The sequence below is a fragment of the Centropristis striata genome, chromosome 1, assembly GCF_030273125.1.
Source record: "Centropristis striata isolate RG_2023a ecotype Rhode Island chromosome 1, C.striata_1.0, whole genome shotgun sequence".
Lineage (NCBI taxonomy): Eukaryota > Metazoa > Chordata > Actinopteri > Perciformes > Serranidae > Centropristis > Centropristis striata.
Window position 1 is genome coordinate 32,613,534 of NC_081517.1, and position 18,833 is coordinate 32,632,366.

The 18,833-nt window shown below is 40.3% G+C and overlaps 3 protein-coding genes across 7 annotated transcripts; all 3 read right to left on the reverse strand.

Moving 5' to 3' along the window:
• Positions 1-3,030: 3,030 nt before the first annotated feature.
• LOC131975903 (retinal cone rhodopsin-sensitive cGMP 3',5'-cyclic phosphodiesterase subunit gamma-like) lies at positions 3,031-5,062 on the reverse strand. Of its 3 annotated transcripts, none has more exons than XM_059338731.1 (3): positions 4,802-5,062; positions 3,592-4,335; positions 3,031-3,470 (listed from the first exon to the last, which is right to left on the reverse strand). In XM_059338731.1, exons 2-3 carry the CDS (start codon positions 3,699-3,701, stop codon positions 3,353-3,355), a joined length of 228 nt encoding a protein of 75 aa, XP_059194714.1. In that variant the 5' UTR covers positions 3,702-4,335; positions 4,802-5,062; the 3' UTR covers positions 3,031-3,352. The 3 variants fall into 3 exon arrangements, with proteins under 3 accessions (XP_059194714.1, XP_059194722.1, XP_059194706.1); XM_059338739.1 differs by having other exon boundaries at positions 3,592-3,713; positions 4,157-5,062; XM_059338723.1 differs by having other exon boundaries at positions 3,592-5,062.
• On the reverse strand, positions 4,178-13,699 carry LOC131975922 (retinal cone rhodopsin-sensitive cGMP 3',5'-cyclic phosphodiesterase subunit gamma-like). Of its 2 annotated transcripts, XM_059338758.1 has the most exons (3): positions 13,582-13,699; positions 13,302-13,456; positions 4,178-4,211 (listed from the first exon to the last, which is right to left on the reverse strand). In XM_059338758.1, the coding sequence occupies exons 1-2, from the start codon at positions 13,689-13,691 to the stop codon at positions 13,339-13,341; spliced, it is 228 nt and encodes a 75-aa protein (XP_059194741.1). In that variant the 5' UTR covers positions 13,692-13,699; the 3' UTR covers positions 4,178-4,211; positions 13,302-13,338. The 2 variants fall into 2 exon arrangements, with proteins under 2 accessions (XP_059194741.1, XP_059194734.1); XM_059338751.1 differs by lacking the exon at positions 4,178-4,211 and having other exon boundaries at positions 12,834-13,456.
• Positions 13,700-16,953: 3,254 nt separating this feature from the next.
• Positions 16,954-18,268, reverse strand: LOC131970235 (retinal cone rhodopsin-sensitive cGMP 3',5'-cyclic phosphodiesterase subunit gamma-like). 2 transcript variants are annotated; one of them, XM_059331586.1, is made up of 3 exons: positions 18,215-18,268; positions 17,705-17,826; positions 16,954-17,583 (listed from the first exon to the last, which is right to left on the reverse strand). In XM_059331586.1, the coding sequence occupies exons 2-3, from the start codon at positions 17,812-17,814 to the stop codon at positions 17,466-17,468; spliced, it is 228 nt and encodes a 75-aa protein (XP_059187569.1). In that variant the 5' UTR covers positions 17,815-17,826; positions 18,215-18,268; the 3' UTR covers positions 16,954-17,465. The 2 variants fall into 2 exon arrangements, with proteins under 2 accessions (XP_059187569.1, XP_059187561.1); XM_059331578.1 differs by lacking the exon at positions 18,215-18,268 and having other exon boundaries at positions 17,705-17,837.
• Positions 18,269-18,833: the final 565 nt, after the last annotated feature.

Genomic DNA, 18,833 nt, shown 5'->3' on the forward strand with positions numbered 1-18,833 from the left:
GTGCCAACTCTGTCCTGTCCTGGCTCAGCCACTAATAGATGAGATAAAGGAGAATGAGCTCTATTTACAAGGTGTATTTTAAGTTGCTGTAGACATATGTGTCAATGTGTGAATCATTATGGCTGTGAGTGACAGTAATTAGCATAACTAAGGAAAGATGAAGCCAAATAATCTGCGGAAAGATATCTATTGTCTGTCTGTCACGGCCCACAACATACATCAGTGTTTTACCCACACATACACTTACCCTCTGCATCAAAGTCTGCATGTGACTGTTTATTTAATGTATAATCAGTGTTGGGAAGGTACTTTTAAAACATATTCAGCTACAGATTTTCCAATATTTAATAAGTCACATTTACAATAGGAAGATGGCTAAATAACGATCCACAGTAAGACTAAATTTTGGAAAAACAATAAAATTACCATTTTGAAAGTGTTCTTTTGACTTCTGACCTCAAGATACCTGCATGGGAACCCAAAGTCTCCTCTTTTTCAGAAAGGTTCACTTTTTGCTAATCTCTTCCAGTTTGGGGCAACAACCATGCAGTCTTTTGCATAAATGTCTTACTTTTGCCTTTTGTACTTTTCGTTGGATTTTATGGAGTTTATAATTCTTTACAAATGCAATGTATTTGCTAACATATAAATACCTGAAAACTGCCATTTTCCCAAATTACATACATCATGCTATATGTGTTATATTGTTATAGTATATAAGAGGATTAAAATGATGTACAAACAACAAACATGTGTCCTGACTTAGTTTCTCGAGGATCTGGACCATGTGACGTAACAGCCTGTGTTCAGGTGATCAGTCACTTAGTGACACATAAAGAACTCTCCAGCCTTTGATCCCTTGTCTCATGGCCTGTGGACTCGTGTTAAAGAGGAACAGTACTGAGAAAGTTATCCCCCAAATAAACTGAACAATAAGTATTGTGACGTGAGAAGATAAATGTTATTTGATGAAATTTTGCTCCTAAATCTCCACAATCAATATTTTTTGTACGCAAGTCTAGAACATTTCATATTATTTCATAATAATGTATTTTCTATATTTATGTCAAAAAGGTTGGTGACTTACTATAAAAATGAGTTATTTATTACATTTTGAACGCAATACTATACTATGACTTTTTTTAGTGATTTTGAACGTCATACTATATTATAATTTTTTTATATGTGAATTTAAATGTCATACTATAATATGACTTTTAAAAATAACATTTTGTATGTGTTACTACACTATGACTTTTTTTTTTTTTTTTAAATACTTTTTTTTTGGGGGGCATTTTATAGCTTTATTGACAGTAGAGATGTTAGAGTGAAAGGGCGAGACAGAGGGGAAGACACGCGGGAAAGGGCTCCGAGCCGGACTCGAACCCGGGCCACCCGCTCACGAGGACTGGGCCTCCGTGGTATGCGCTCTACCAGGTGTGCCACTGGGAATGCCCACTATGACTTTTTTATAAGTGATTTTGAACGTTATACTTTACTATGTTTTTTGTGATTTTGAACGTCATACTATACATAATTTTTTTTAATGAAATTTTGAATGTGCTATTATACTATGATTTTTTAAAATGATTTTAAACATCATACTAAACTATTACTTTTTTATGATATTTTGAACATTAAACAATACTAAGACTTTTTAATCAAATTTTGTACGTGATACTGAAATTTTGAATGTCATACTATACTATGACTTTTTTGTGATTTTGAATGGCATACTATGCTATAACATTTTCATGAAACTTTGAATGTCATACTATATCATGACTTATTTATTAAATTTTGAACATCACACTTTACTATGACTTTTTGTGTTTTTAATTGTCAAACTATACTCTGACTTTTTAATGTAATTTTAAATGTTACACTATACTATGACTTTTTTAATGAAATTTCGATCATTATACTATATTATGACATTTTATGTCATTTTGAACGTCATACTCTGCTACAACTTCTTTTTATGATTTTGAACGTCTTGCTATACCATGACCTTATTAAAACATTTTTTTAACGAGATCCTATACTATGACTTTTTAATGTGATTTCAAACGTCAAATTATGCTATGACATGTCATTTTGAATGTCATACTTTGCTCTGACTTTTTTATCAAGTTTTGAATGTCAAACTATATTTCAACTTTTTCGTGATTTTGAACGTCATACTATACCATGACTTTTTAATGTGGTTTGAAATGTCATACTATACTATGACTTTTTTTTTTACGTGATTTTGAATGTTATACTATGCTATGTTTTTTTTGTGTGATTTTGAATGTCATACTATAATACGACTTCTTATGATTTTAAACAACATACTAAATTATTACTTTTTTATGATATTTTCAAAGTCAAACAATACTATGACTTTTTAATGAAATTTTGTACATGAAACTATACTATGACTTTTTTTGTGATTTTGAATCTTATACGATACTATGATTATTTAATGATTTTTAACGTCATACTATACCATGACTTTTTAAAAGTGATTTTGAACCTCACACTATGCTTTGACTTTTTTATACAATCTTGAATGTCATGCTATACTATAACTTTTTATGTGTTTGTCAACATCATACTATAGCCTGACTTTTTTGTAAGATTTTGAACATCACGCTGTACTATGATTTTTTTTGTTATTTTGAACATCATACTATTCTAAGATTTTTTTAATAAAATTTTGAACGTCGTACTATACTCTGACTTTTTTTGTGATTTTTAACATCATACTATATTCTGACATTTCATGATAAATATTCATGTTAATTCTGAGGCATTGTTTAAATTATAGAATGATATTTTACTCTGAAGCTATCATTATTCGATAATTCTGTTGACTTAAATGTGAAATGTTAAAATAATTTTGCAGCATTTGATGTAAATCACAGAACAGACACAAAGACAGATGTTCTATCGAAATAATCAACATTTATTGTGTTCACTGAATTGTTCTTCTCTACAGACAATATATTGATGATCTTTTTTCCCTGAAGAGTGAAGTGAAGAACAAAACAAAAAATATAGAATATCACAATATGAAAATAAATACACCATTTGTTTTCTCTTTTTTTTCCTCTGTGGAAAGTAAAATTTGAGTTCCAGAGCTGCTATCAGCGCTCGTTACGAGGACGATGGAGAATTGTTGGAAAGGCAGGGCAAGATAAAGTGCAAGAGTCAAGAGAGAGTGCTGGATTTTTTTTTCAGGTCAGATTTTAAATAATCAAAAGCTGCCTCCTCTCTTGACCACAAAGCCAGATTTTCTCAGTAAAACAGTTGGAAAACATGAGGGACAACTGTTTTAACAGGAGGTAAGAGTTCATAAAGAAGAGGGCTAAACAATTCCATATTTCGCCAGGTCGCTGAGCTCCATGTCCCCAAAGGCTTCCCATGGGCAGATCACTGTGATGTCTGTGCCAAGGCCCTCCATGCCGGGGATGTCGTCTCCGAATCTGATTGCATAAGACAAGAAAGATTAAACTGAATGCAAACTGAATGTGTTTTTCCAATGTAAGCTTGAATGGCAAATAAAGAAATACATGTAAAATGTTTGTGATCTTAAATCCTTCTCACCCCTTCTGGCCAGGTTTAGGCGCCTTGCTCTTGAAGGTGCGAGTGGTCCTCTGCTTGAATTTGGGAGGTGCCCTCTTCTCGGCGGGAACTGCAACGGCGACGTCTGCCATTTCGATCAGTTACTGAAGAAGAAGAAATAGTACAAAATATATGAGATAAATAAAACCTTCAGTTCTTTTTTGTTAGCTATGCACAGCATGTAGATGGCACTGCTGTTGAAAGGTGCTTTACAAATATGCACGTCTCTGCAGATTCATCAACTACAATCGAAAAAAAAATCTTGTCAAAAACCACTTAACACTAATGCAAAAATTCTGTAAGAATTGATTAGGAAAATATGAGCAACGAGTGTTAAAACTCCTCTGGTAATAGAACATTATGAGGAAATAGAGACCAGACCTCAAGCAGAACTCCTTCTTCTCATTAAGTATCTCAGATCTCATTTCAGCTCTTTTTCAGCCATCAAGAAAAAAGCTACAAAGTCATCACTCTTCTCAGAAGCATTGCATGTTATCACAGCAGTAAAAGCCTCCCCATACAGGAGAAAATCACAGCTTCATCTTACCTTTGGCTGAAGTCTCAAAGTGATGAAAGTTTTTCTGCTGCTGTATCCGATGAGTCTCACTTGTGTCTCTCTGCCTCTCTCCGTCCGACTTTCCCCTTATAAAGTCCTCAGAGCTGCTAATCCTCTCTGATGTTCTGTGATTGTTTAATGTGCCAACTCTGTCCTGTCCACTTCTGTCCCTTGCTCAGCCACGAATAGATGACATAAGCAGAATGAGCTCTATTTACAAGGTGTATTTTAAGTTGCTGTAGATATATGTGTCAACGTGTAGTCCAAGTGAATTTCAGATGTGCCATTTATTAATGAGTGAATGACAGTAATTAGCATGACAAAGAAAAGATGAAGCCAAATAATCTGCTGAAAGATATCTATTGTCTGTCTGTCACTGCCCACAACATACATCATTGTTTTACCCACACATACACTTACCCTCTGCATCAGAGTCTGCATGTGACTGTTTATTTAAGGTATAATCAGTGTTGGGAGGGTACTTTTAAAACATATTCCATGACAGATTACTGAATACATGCCCAAATATTTAATTAGTAACATTTACAATGGGAAGGGGGCTAAATAACGCTCCACAGTAAGGCTACATTTTGGCAAGAAAAACACAGAAATGGCCATTTTTCCCTGACTGCTTACCTCAAGATATCTGCATGAAAATGCATTCTGCTGAACCAAAAGTGTCCTCTTTACAGACATGTCCACTGTTGCTAACATATTCTAGTTTGGGGTAACAACTATGCAGTCAAACTGGGCTCCCAAAGCAGTCTGTGAATTGCATAAATTGGGTGTCACTGGAAAGCTGAGACTCTTGTGTGTAATAAATCTGTATGTCTGATTTTATGGAATGTTTTTTTTTTTTTTTACAAATGCAGTTTATTTGCTAACATCTAAAACTGCAAATTGCCCAAATTACATCTGTTATATTGTTATTGTATATTGTTGTTTATATGTAAAAACAACAAACTGTCATGAGCTTTCTCTCTCTGCCCTGTTAACAGCACTAATTGCTGCCGCTCCAGTCTCGGCTCTGTCTGATCAGCCACACCTGTATCTACTCCTGCACTAATTAACCTGCCAGCTGCACTGCATTCCCTGTTCATCGCCCTCTGTATATAATCCCTGTCTTTCAGTACCTCCTTGTCAGATCGTCTGCAAACCAGTACCAGTTACCCTGCCTGACTTCATACGCCTCTGACTCCTACCTGTGATATCGGACCTGCTCAACTACGTCTTTGATCTTCTGCCCCGTGACTCCGGACAATCATCGAGTGTGCCCTGGAACCCACCCCGCCATCTCAGTGAGACGCCACACAGCTCTTGACACACACCCATACACTCACTTTCCCCAAATCCTTCAATAAACTGTTTAACGTGACGCTCTTGTGGTCCTCGTCCTGTTTGATGTCTGACAGTACGATCTGACCAAACATGGACCCAGCGCACGTCCCACCCAGCATGGAACCCGACGAACCTGAACAACCCACCGCCATGCAGCGCCTGGAACACAGAGAGAGAGAGGTTAACCGCATGACTGATGACATTGCCTCCCTGCTCCAGGTCGGCCATCAACAGCAACAGCAGTTCCAGCAGCAACAGCAACAGATTCAGCAGCAGCAACAACAACTTGCCATGGTTTTTCAACTTCTCACCAACCTTACTCCTCCGTCAGCTTCAGCCAGTCTGCCCACCGGCCCAGCTCCCGAGTCATCTGCCCTGGTCACTGCCGCCGCTGTTGCTGTATCCCCAGAACCCAAGATGGCAATCCAGAGCGGTTCAACGGCGACCCAACTCAGGTACGGGCATTCCTGACGAGCTGCCGTGTCCAGTTTAGCCTGCAACCCCGAACCTTTGCCACTGAAGGGGCTAAAGTAGGTTTTGTGATCACTCACCTGACGGGACGGGCTCGACTGTGGGGAACGGCTGAGTTCGAGCGCCAGACCCCTGCATGTGCTACCTTCAACCTTTTCGCCGAGGAGATGCTCAAGGTCTTCGACTTGGGATCCACAACAGCTGAGGCATCACAGACCCTGATGAGTATTCGTCAAGGCAGAAGGACCGTGGCGGATTACTCCATCGATTTTCGAACAGTGGCAAGTCGGAGCTCCTGGAACATGGAGGCGTTGGTGGATGCGTTCCTCCACAGCCTGGCGGACTACATAAAGGATGAGTTGGTTTCCCATGATCAACCCTCCACCCTCGACGAAGCCATTGCTCTGGCTGTCCGCATCGACCGCAGGATCCAGGCCCGTCGTCGAGAGAGAGGGCGCAACAGTCCATCCACCAGCACACGGAGCAGCCCGACTGCTCTCCCGTCTTCTCCTGCCACACCATCTTACCAGCCTGTCCAGCAAAAGCCGGAGCTCACCAGATGTAGGAGGAATCCGGCTGAGCTCAATGAACATTCAGTCCTCCATCAATCGTAAAACCCTGATCCAAGTCTGTCTTTACCTGTCTGATACAACCCACACTCTGGCAGCCCTGGTGGACTCTGGCGCAGAAGCAAACATTATGGACACAGAACTTGCTCATCAGCTGGGCTTGGAAAGCCACCACTTGTCCGCTCCAGTTCCAGCCCGGGCCCTGGACGGTCACATACTTGGCACAGTTACCAGCATCACAGCCCCCATCTCAATGTTGGTGTCAGGCAACCACCAAGAGACCATCTGCTTCCACCTACTCTGCTCCCCGGGGCCAACCCCTAATCCTGGGCCACCCATGGCTCCGTCTCCACAATCCTCACCTCGACTGGGCCTCCGGAACTGTCAAAGAATGGGGAGATGACTGCCACCTGACCTGTTTGCGTGCTGCCTCGCTGCCCACCAGCTCAATACCCCCCCAGCACTGCCCCTGACATTTCCAACGTTCCTGAATGCTACCATGGCCTCCGGCAAGTGTTCAACAAGACCAAAGCCACATCTCTGCCCCCACACTGTCCGTACGACTGCGCCATTGACCTTCTCCCTGGATCTGCTCCACCTAAGGGTCACCTCTACTCACTGTCTCCTCCAGAAAGAAAGGCCATGGAGGATTACATCAGGGACTCCCTAGCAGCTGGAATCATCCGCCCGTCTTCTTCTCCTGCTGGTGCCGGGTTCTTCTTTGTGGGAAAGAGAGACGGTTCTCTTCGGCCCTGCATTGATTACCGAGGTCTGAACGACGTCACAGTGAAGAACCGGTATCCTCTGCCCTTACTCACCTCTGCTTTTGAGCTGCTCCAGGGATCCACAATTTTCACTAAACTGGACCTTCGTAATGCGTACCACCTAGTGCGCATACGAGAAGGCGACGAGTGGAAAACAGCATTCAACACCCACACCGGCCACTATGAGTACCTGGTAATGCCATTTGGCCTCACCAACGCACCAGCGGTATTCCAGGCTCTGGTGAATGATATGCTGCGGGACATGCTGAATAAGTTCGTCTTCGTGTACCTGGACGACATCTTGATTTTCTCCAGAACTCTGTCTGAACACACTTTTCATGTCCAACTGGTCCTCCGTCGCCTCCTGGAGAACTCCCTCTATGTCAAAGCAGAGAAGTGCGAGTTCCATGTTCAGTCTGTGTCATTCCTGGGATACATCATGGCTGAGGGAAATATCCAGATGGACCCCGCAAAGGTCTCTGCAGTTACTTCCTGGCCAGTTCCGGAGAATAGGAAGAAGTTGCAACAGTTCCTTGGCTTTGCCAATTTCTACAGGAAATTCATCCGGAACTACAGCACCGTCGCCGCTCCCCTCACCACTCTGACCAGTATCAAACACCCCTTTGTCTGGACCCCAGAGGCTAACAAAGCCTTTCAGACCCTCAAGGCCCGCTTCACCACGGCACCCATCCTCCTGATGCCGGATGCAGACCAACAGTTCGTCGTCGAGGTGGATGCCTCGGACATGGGAGTCGGGGCCGTACTTTCTCAACGGGCAGTGGAGGACAACAAATTGCACCCCTGTGCATTCTTTTCCCGCCGGCTTTCGCCTGCAGAGCGCAATTATGACATTGGAAACCGTGAGCTTTTGGCCGTCAAGCTTGCCCTGGAGGAGTGGCGTCACTGGCTGGAGGGGTCCACGGTCCCGTTCCTGGTCTGGACAGATCACAAAAACCTTGAATACATCCGCACTGCCAAGCGCCTCAACTCCAGACAATCCCGCTGGGCCTTGTTTTTCACCAGATTCAACTTCACCCTGTCATAACACCCAGGTTCACGTAATACCAAGCCAGATGCTCTCTCCCGCCAGTTCCAGAAGGATGACGCCCCTTCCCAGGAACCTGCACCCATCCTGCCTGATCCCTGTATCATAGCTGCTTTGACCTGGGATGTCGAGGAAGAGGTTCAAGAGGCTCTCCGTGACCATCCCGGCACCAGTGCATGCCCTGATGGCCGTCTCTTCGTCCCTGAGAACTTGAGATCCCGGGTCATACAGTGGGGACACAACTCCCGCCTTGCCTGCCACCCGGGTTCAGCCCGCACCTGCCATCTCCTTGCCCAGCGCTTCTGGTGGCCTTCCTTGAGAAGGGATGTCAGAGAATTTGTCCGTGCTTGCCTCACCTGCAACCAGAACAAATCCTCCAACCAGCCACCCGCTGGATTACTCCAGCCTCTGCCTGTGCCCACACGACCCTGGTCCCACGTCTCCCTGGACTTTGTAACAGGCCTGCCCCCATCGGATGGAATGATGGGATTAGTCATTCTCACTGTGGTTGACCGGTTCAGCAAGATGGCGCACTTCATTCCCCTCCTGAAGCTGCCATCTGCTAGAGAGACTGCCCAGGTTGTTATAGATCATGTCTTCCGTCTACACGGGCTGCCCAAGGACGTTGTCTCAGACCGAGGCCCACAATTGACCTCTACATTCTGGAAGGAGTTCTGCCATCTTCTAGGGGCCACAGTAAGTCTCACCTCTGGATTTCATCCCCAGTCCAATGGTCAGTGAGAGCGGGTGAACCAGGAACTGGAGAAGGCGCTCCGATGCATGGCTTCCCGTAAGCCCCAGGCTTGGGCGCAACAACTGACATGGGTAGAGTACGCCCACAACTCCCTCACCTGTTCTGCCACTGGTATGTCACCTTTTCAGTGTGTATATGGCTACCAGCCCCCTCTGTTCCCCAGCCAGGAAGGAGAGGTTTCCTGCCCGTCTGCCCTCGCCGATGCCGCCGCACCTGGTCACAAGCCCGTGCCACACTACTCAAGTCAGTGACCAGCTATGCCACTGGGGCTAACCGTCGGAGGACACCAGCACCCACTTACTGTGTTGGCCAGAAGGTGTGGCTGTCAGCCAAGGACCTGCCGCTGAGGGTGGAATCACGTAAGCTAGCACCTCGGTTCCTCGGCCCATTCCCTATCCAGAGGGTCATCAGTCCAACCGCGGTCCGGCTCCAGTTGCCAGCTTCCATGAAGGTGCACCCCACTTTCCATGTTTCGAAAGTCAAACCAGTGCATGTAAGCCCGCTGGTCCCAGCGGCACCTCCTCCTCCTCGCCTCATTGACGGTGGGCTGGTGTACACCGTTCGACGCCTGCTTCAGTCCAGACGGAGGGGTAGGGGCCTCCAGTATCTCGTCAACTGGGAGGGCTATGGGCCTGAGGAGAGAACCTGGGTGCCGACCAGTCGAATTGTGGACCGGACTCTCATCGCCGACTTCCACCGTCTGCATCCGGACCAGCCTGCCATCCGTCGGGGTCGTCCTAAGGGGTCCCATCGCTCCTCCTGCCCAGTTTCTGACCCTGCCCTGGCCCCTGATGGCACCTCTCAGGCCCCCTCGGAGGATGAGGCCATGGAGTCTGACCGCTCAGAGGAGTTCTGACCCTCCGCCGGCTCCCCCTCCGCCCGCCCAGTTTGATGTTTTTTGGGGACTTCTGGGGCCGTCCCTTAGGGGGGGGGTTCTGTCATGAGCTTTCTCTCTCTGCCCTGTTAACAGCACTAATTGCTGCCGCTCCAGTCTCGGCTCTGTCTGATCAGCCACACCTGTATCTACTCCTGCACTAATTAACCTGCCAGCTGCACTGCATTCCCTGTTCATCACCCTCTGTATATAAGCCCTGTCTTTCAGTACCTCCTTGTCAGATCGTCTGCAAACCAGTACCAGTTACCCTACCTGTCTTCATACGCCTCTGACTCCTACCTGTGATATCGGACCTGCTCAACTACGTCTTTGATCTTCTGCCCCGTGACTCCGGACAATCATCGAGTGTGCCCTGGAACCCACCCCGCCATCTCAGTGAGACGCCACACAGCTCTGGACACACACCCATACACTCCCTTTCCCCAAATCCTTCAATAAACTGTTTAACGTGACGCTCTTGTGGTCCTCGTCCTGTTTGGTGTCTGACACAAACATGTGTCCTGACTTAGTTTCTCGAGGATCTGGACCATGTGATGTAACAGCCTGTGTTCAGGTGATCAGTCACTTAGTGACACATAAAGAACTCTCCAGCCTTTGATCCCTTGTCTCATGGCCTGTGGACTCGTGTTTAAGAGGAACAGTACTGAGAAAGTTATCCTCCAGATAAACTGAACAATAAGTAATGTGACGTGAAAAAATGTTACAATATAAAATTTTGCTCCTAAATCTCCACAATCAATATTTTTTATAATCAAGTCTAGAACATTTCAAAATATTTCATTGTAATTATATTGTTTATTTTTATGTCAAAATTTTTGGTGACATACTATAATATTACTTTTTTTTTTTAAATGAAATTTTGAACGTCATGCTGTACATATGACTTTTTTGTGATTTTGAATGTCATACTATATTATTACTTTTTTATGTGGTTTTGAACATCATACTATACAATGATTTTTTTTTGGTGAATTTGAGTGTCATACTCTTGACTTTTTTATATGAATTTGAAAGTCATACTATACTATGACTTTTTTATTCTATAAAATGTTGAACGTCATACTATATTATGACTTTTTTATGAGAACATAAATGCAATACTTTACTATGACTTTTTTTTAAATTTTGAATGTCATATTATACTGACTTTTATATTTGAATATTATGCTATACTATATCTTTATTGTGATTTGGAAGATCATACTAGACTATGCCTTTTTATTTGATTTTGAATGTGATTCTATACAATGACTTTTTTTAAATGAAATTTTGATTTATTTTTTTAAAAGACATTTTTGCACCATATTCAAGGCTTTTTTGATATTGAGAGACAGAGTGAAGGGGGGAGACAAGGGGGAAGACATGCGGGAAAGGGCTCCAAGTCGGATTTGAACCTGGGCTGCCAGCTCACGAGGACGATGCCTCTACGGTACGCGCTCGACCAGGTGAATGCAGTATCAGTACAAGAGGGAATGAACATGTGATTTGACTTAACAGGTGAGAGGATAGAGGGCCTCTGTAACCCAAAATGTTTTTTAAATTGAGCCCAAATTTTTATGGATTGATTAACTATTGTATTTGAGCTCAAATTATTGCTAATAAGTGGCAAGGCCGCACAAATCACTGAGCCTAAGTGATGTTGGCATCATGAAAGCGCCAATTGCACCCAGTCTGCTTTATCTGCAATTGGGTTATCCTCAAACCAGTGAATTAATTTCTGGATGTTGCATGCCCAATAATAAAAAATCAAATTTGGCAACGCAAGTCCACCAGAGCGCTTCGATCCTTGGAGGTGAGTCTTGCTAATACGACTAGGTTTGTTTGCCCATATGAAAGAGACAATACTTTTATCAAATGCTTTAAAAAAATATTTTTTAATTAAAATTGGGATGTTTTGGAAAAGATATAAAAATTTTGCCAATACTATCATTTTAACAAGGTTAACACATCCTACTACTGACAATGGTAGAGAGGCCCAACGGTTCATATCCTGCTTACATTTATTAAGGACAGCCATGAAATTTTTCTTAAAGGTGGCAGAGAAAGAGCGAGTGACCTCAATTCCCAGATATTTAAGGCCATTTTGGACCCTTTTAAAGGGGAAAAGATTAGAGGGAATGTCATCTGCCTTAGAGTTTAAGGGGAGAAGTTCGCTCTTTTGTAAATTCAACTTATATCCGGAGATCTTTCCAAACTGATTCAGAATATCTAGAATGTAGGGGAGTGATAAACTTGGGTCTGAAACATATAAAAGCAGATCGTCTGCATAAAGAGACGTTTTGAACTCTAGGCCTTCCCGCTGTATACCTTTAAAGTCCTTACAGAGTGTAATATGAATTTTAATGTAATTCTGTACTATGACTTTTTTTTATGTGATTTTTAAAGTCATAACTATACTATGACTTTTTAATGAAATTTTGAACGTGAAACTATACTATGATTTTTTTTTGTGATTTTGAATCTTATACTATACTATGATTATTTAATGATTTTTAACGTCATACTATACCATGACTTTTTTGTAAGATTTTGAACATCACGCTGTACTATGAATTTTTTTGTTATTTTGAACATCATACTATTCTAATATTTTTTTAATGAAATTTTGAACGTCGTACTTTACTCTGACTTTTTTGTGATTTTTAACATCATACTATATTCTGACATTTCATGATAAATATTCATGTTAATTCTGAGGCATTGTTTAAATTATAGAATTGTATTTTACTCTGAAGCTATTATTATTCGATACTTCTGTTGACTTAAATGTGAAATGTTAAAATAATTTTGCAGCATTTGATGTAAATCACAGAACAAACACAGAGACAGATGTTCTATCCAAATAATCAACATTTATTGTGTTCACTGAATTGTTCTTCTCTACAGACAATATATTGATGATCTTTTTTCCCTGAAGAGTGAAGTGAATTATACACTTTGGCATAAAAATAAAATTTTCTTATATAAAAGATAGACATCTTTGCATGTTGAGTCAGCAGCTTTGAGGAGAACAAAACAAAAAATATAGAATATCACAATATGAAAATAAATACACCATTTGTTTTCTCTTTTTTTTCCTCTGTGGAAAGTAAAATCTGAGGTCCAGAGCTGCTATCAGCGCTCGTTACAAGGACGATGGAGAATTGTTGGAAAGGCAGGGCAAGATAAAGTGCAAGAGTCAAGAGAGAGTGCTGGATTTTTTTTTCAGGTCAGATTTTAAATAATCAAAAGCTGCCTCCTCTCTTGACCACAAAGCCAGATTTTTCCTCAGTAAAACAGTTGGAAAACATGAGGAACAACTGTTTTAACAGGAGGTAAGAGTTCATAAAGAAGAGGGCTAAACAATTCCATATTTCGCCAGGTCGCTGAGCTCCATGTCCCCAAAGGCTTCCCATGGGCAGATCACTGTGATGTCTGTGCCAAGGCCCTCCATGCCGGGGATGTCGTCTCCGAATCTGATTGCATAAGACAAGAAAGATTAAACTGAGTGCAAACTGAACGATAAGTGTTTTTCAATGTAAGCTTAAATCGCAAATAAAGAAATACATGTAAAATGTTTGTGATCTTCAATCCTTCTCACCCCTTCTGGCCAGGTTTAGGCGCCTTGCTCTTGAAGGTGCGAGTGGTCCTCTGCTTGAATTTGGGAGGTGCCCTCTTCTCGGCGGGAACTGCAACAGCGACGTCTGCCATTTCGATCAGTTACTGAACAAAACAGAACAAACTACATGAGATCCATAAAACCTTCAGTTCTTTTTTGTTAGCTATGCACAGCATATAGATGGTCTTGCTGTTGAAAGGTGCTTTACAAATAAGCATGTCTCTGCAGATTCATCAACTACAATCGAAAAATAAAAAGCTTGTTGAAAACCAGACTTAACACTAATGCAAAAAATCTGTAAGAATTGATTAGGAAAATATGAGCAACCAGTGTTAAAACTCCTCTGGTAAAAGAACATTATGAGGAAATAGAGACCAGACCGCAAGCAGAACTCCTTCTTCTCATTAAGTATCTCAGATCTCATTTCAGCTCTTTTTCAGCCATCAAGAAAAAAGCTCTCACTCTCATCAGTCTTCTCAGAAGCATTGCATGTTATCACAGCAGTAAAAGCCTCCCCATACAGGAGAAAATCACAGCTTCATCTTACCTTTGGCTGAAGTCTCAAAGTGATGAAAGTATTTCTGCTGCTGTATCTGATGAGTCTCACTTGTGTCTCTCTTCCTCTCTCCGTCCGACTTTCCCTTTATAAAGTCCTCAGAGCTGCTAATCCTCTTTGATGTTCCGTCTTGTTGTTTAATGTGCCAACTCTGTCCTGTCCTGGCTCAGCCACGAATAGATGAGATAAGCAGAATGAGCTCTATTTACAAGGTGTATTTTAAGTTGCTGTAGATATATGTGTCAACGTGTAGTCCAAGTGAATTTCAGATGTGCCATTTATTAATGAGTGAGTGACAGTAATTAGCATAACTAAGAAAAGATGAAGCCAAATAATCTGCTGAAAGATATCTATTGTCTGTCTGTCACTGCCCACAACATACATCATTGTTTTACCCACACATACACTTACCCTCTGCATCAAAGTCTGCATGTGACTGTTTATTTAAGGTATAATCAGTGTTGGGAGGGTACTTTTAAAACATATTCCATGACAGATTACTGAATGCATGCCCAAATATTTAATTAGTAACATTTACAATGGGAAGGGGGCTAAATAACGCTCCACAGTAAGGCTACATTTTGGCAAGAAAAACACAGAAATGGCCATTTTTCCCTGACTGCTGACCTCAAGATATCTGCATGAAAATGCATTCTGCTGAACCAAAAGTGTCCTCTTTACAGACATGTTCACTGTTGCTAACATATTCTAGTTTGGGGTAACAACTATGCAGTCAAACTGGGCTCCCAAAGCAGTCTGTGAATTGCATAAATTGGGTGTCACTGGAAAGCTGAGACTCTTGTGTGTAATAAATCTGTATGTCTGATTTTATGGAGTGTTTTTTTTTTTTTTTTTACAAATGCAGTTTATTTGCTAACATCTAAAACTGCAAATTGCCCAAATTACATCTGTTATATTGTTATTGTATATTGTTGTTTATATGTAAAAACAACAAACATGTGTCCTGACTTAGTTTCTCGAGGATCTGGACCATGTGATGTAACAGCCTGTGTTCAGGTGATCAGTCACTTAGTGACAAATAAAGAACTCTCCAGCCTTTGATCCCTTGTCTCATGGCCTGTGGACTCGTGTTAAAGACGAACAGTACTGAGAAAGTTATCCTCCAAATAAACTTAACAATAAGTAATGTGACGTGAAAAGCCAAATGTTACAATATAAAACGTGCTCCTAAATCTCCACAATCAATTTTTTTTTAGAATCAAGTCTAGAACATTTCAAAATACTTCATTGTAATTATATTGTTTATTTTTATGTCAAAATGGTTGGTGACATACTATAATATTACTTTTTTTAATGAAATTTTGAACGTCATACTGTACTATGACTTTTTTGCAATTTTGAATGTCATACTATATTATTACTTTTTTATGTGGTTTTGAACATCAAACTATACAATGAGGTTTTTTGTGAATTTGAACGTCATACTCTTCTGACTTTTTTATATGAATTTGATTATGTGGATATACCATGAATTTTTAAAGACATTTTGAAAGTCATACTATACTATGTCTTTTTTATTCTATAAAATTTTGAACGTCATACTATATTATGACTTTTTTATGAGAACATGAATGCGATACTTTACCAAGGCCTTTTGTTGAAATTTTGAATGTCATATTATACTGACTTTTTTATATTTGAATATTATGCTATACTATATCTTTATTGTGATTTGGAAGATCATACTAGACTATGCCTTTTTATTTGATTTTGAATGTGATACTATACAATGACTTTTTTTAAATTAAATTTTGATCTATTTTTAAAAAATATATTTTTGGGCCATTTTCAAGGCTTTATTGATAGTGAGAGACAGAGTGAAGGGGGGAGACAAGGGGGAAGACATGCGGGAAAGGGCTCCAAGTCGGATTTGAACCCAGGCCGCCAGCTCACGAGGACGATGCCTCTACGGTACGCGCTCGACCAGGTGCCCTCTTTTTTTATCTGATTTTAAACGTCATGCTACCTATGATTTTTTAAAACTAAATTTTAAGTGTCATACTCTAATGTAACTTTTTTATGGAATTTTGAATGTCATATTATACTATGACTTTTTTTAATGTTATTTTGGATGGCATACAATACTATGACACTTTTATGAAATTTTGAACGTCACACAATACTATGAATTTCTGTGATCTTGAATGTCATATAAACTATGATTTTTTCAAAATACAATTTTGAACGTAATTCTGTACTATGACGTTTTAAAGTGATTTTTATATCATACTATGCTATGACTTTTTCATGAAATTTTGAATTTCCCGCTATACTTTGACTTTTTCATGCGAACTTGAATGTCATATTTTTATATGACTTTTTAATATGAATTTGAATGTAATTCTGTACTATGACTTTTTATGTGATTTTTAAAGTAATAACTATACTATGACTTTTTAATGAAATTTTGTACGTGAAACTATACTATGATTTTTTTTTGTGATTTTGAATCTTATACTATACTTTGATTATTTAATGATTTTTAACGTCATACTATACCATGAATTTTTTTGTTATTTTGAACATCATACTATTCTAATATTTTTTTAATGAAATTTTGAACGTCCTACTATACTCTGATTTTTTTGTGATTTTCAACATCATACTATATTCTGACATTTCATGATAAATATTCATGTTAATTCTGAGGCATTCTTTAAATTATAGAATTATATTTTACTCTGAAGCTATTATTATTCAATAATTCTGTTGACTTATATGTGAAATGTTAAAATAATTTTGCAGCATTTGATGTAAATCACAGAACAAACACAGAGACAGATGTTCTATCGAAATAATCAACATTTATTGTGTTCACTGAATTGTTCTTCTCTACAGACAATATATTGATGATCTTTTTTCCCTGAAGAGTGAAGTGAATTATACACTTTGGCATAAAAATAAAATTTTCTTTTACAAAAGATAGACATCTTTGCATGTTGAGTCAGCAGTTTTGAGGAGAATAAAACAAAAAATATAGAATATCACAATATGAAAATAAATACTTCATTTGTTTTCTTTTTTTTCCTCTGTGGAAAGTAAAATTTGAGTTCCAGAGCTGCTATCAGCGCTCGTTACGAGGACGATGGAGAATTGTTGGAAAGGCAGGGCCAGATAAAGTGCAAGAGTCAAGAGAGAGTGCTGGATTTTTTTTTTTCAGGTCAGATTTTAAATAATCAAAAGCTGCCTCCTCTCTTGACCACAAAGCCATATTTTTTCTCAGTAAAACAGTTGGAATACATGAGGGACAACTGTTTTAACAGGAGGTAAGAGTTCATAAAGAAGAGGGCTAAACAATTCCATATTTCGCCAGGTCGCTGAGCTCCATGTCCCCAAAGGCTTCCCATGGGCAGATCACTGTGATGTCTGTGCCAAGGCCCTCCATGCCGGGGATGTCGTCTCCGAATCTTATTGCATAAGACAAAAAAGATTAAACTGAGTGCAAACTGAATGTGTTTTTCCAATGTAAGCTTAAATGGCAAATAAAGAAATACATGTAAAATGTTTGTGATCTTCAATCCTTCTCACCCCTTCTGGCCAGGTTTAGGCGCCTTGCTCTTGAAGGTGCGAGTGGTCCTCTGCTTGAATTTGGGAGGTGCCCTCTTCTCGGCGGGAACTGCAACGGCGACGTCTGCCATTTCGATCAGTTACTGAAGAAGAAACAGAACAAAATATATGAGATAATTAAAACCTTCAGTTCTTTTTTGTTAGCTATGCACAGCATGTAGATGGCACTGCTGTTGAAAGGTGCTTTACAAATAAGCATGTCTCTGCAGATTCATCAACTATAATCGAAAAATAAAAAGCTTGTCAAAAACCAGACTTAACACTAATGCAAAAATTCTGTAAGAATTGATTAGGAAAATATGAGCAACCAGTGTTAAAACTCCTCTGGTAAAAGAACATTATGAGGAAAGTCTGCTTTTTTTTAGCCATCAAGAAAAAAGCTACAAAGTCATCACTCTTCTCAGAAGCATTGCATGTTATCACAGCAGTAAAAGCCTCCCCATACAGGAGAAAATCACAGCTTCATCTTACCTTTGGCTGAAGTCTCAAAGTGATGAAAGTTTTTCTGCTGCTGTATCTGATGAGTCTCACTTGTGTCTCTCTTCCTCTCTCCGTCCGACTTTCCCCTTATAAAGTCCTCAGAGCTGCTAATCCTCTTTGATGTTCCGTCTTGTTGTTTAATGTGCCAACTCTGTCCTGTCCTGGCTCAGCCACGAATAGATGAGATAAGCAGAATGAGCTCTATTTACAAGGTGTATTTTAAGTTGCTGTAGATAAATGTGTCAACGTGTAGTCCAAGTGAATTTCAGATGTGCCATTTATTAATGAGTGAGTGACAGTAATTAGCATGACTAAGAAAAGATGAAGCCAAATAATCTGCTGAAAGATATCTATTGTCTGTCTGTCACTGCCCACAACATACATCATTGTTTTACCCACACATACACTTACCCTCTGCATCAGAGTCTGCATGTGACTGTTTATTTAAGGTATAATCAGTGTTGGGAGGGTACTTTTAAAACATATTCCATGACAGATTACTGAATGCATGCCCAAATATTTAATTAGTAACATTTACAATGGGAAGGGGGCTAAATAACGCTCCACAGTAAGGCTACATTTTGGCAAGAAAAACACAGAAATGGCCATT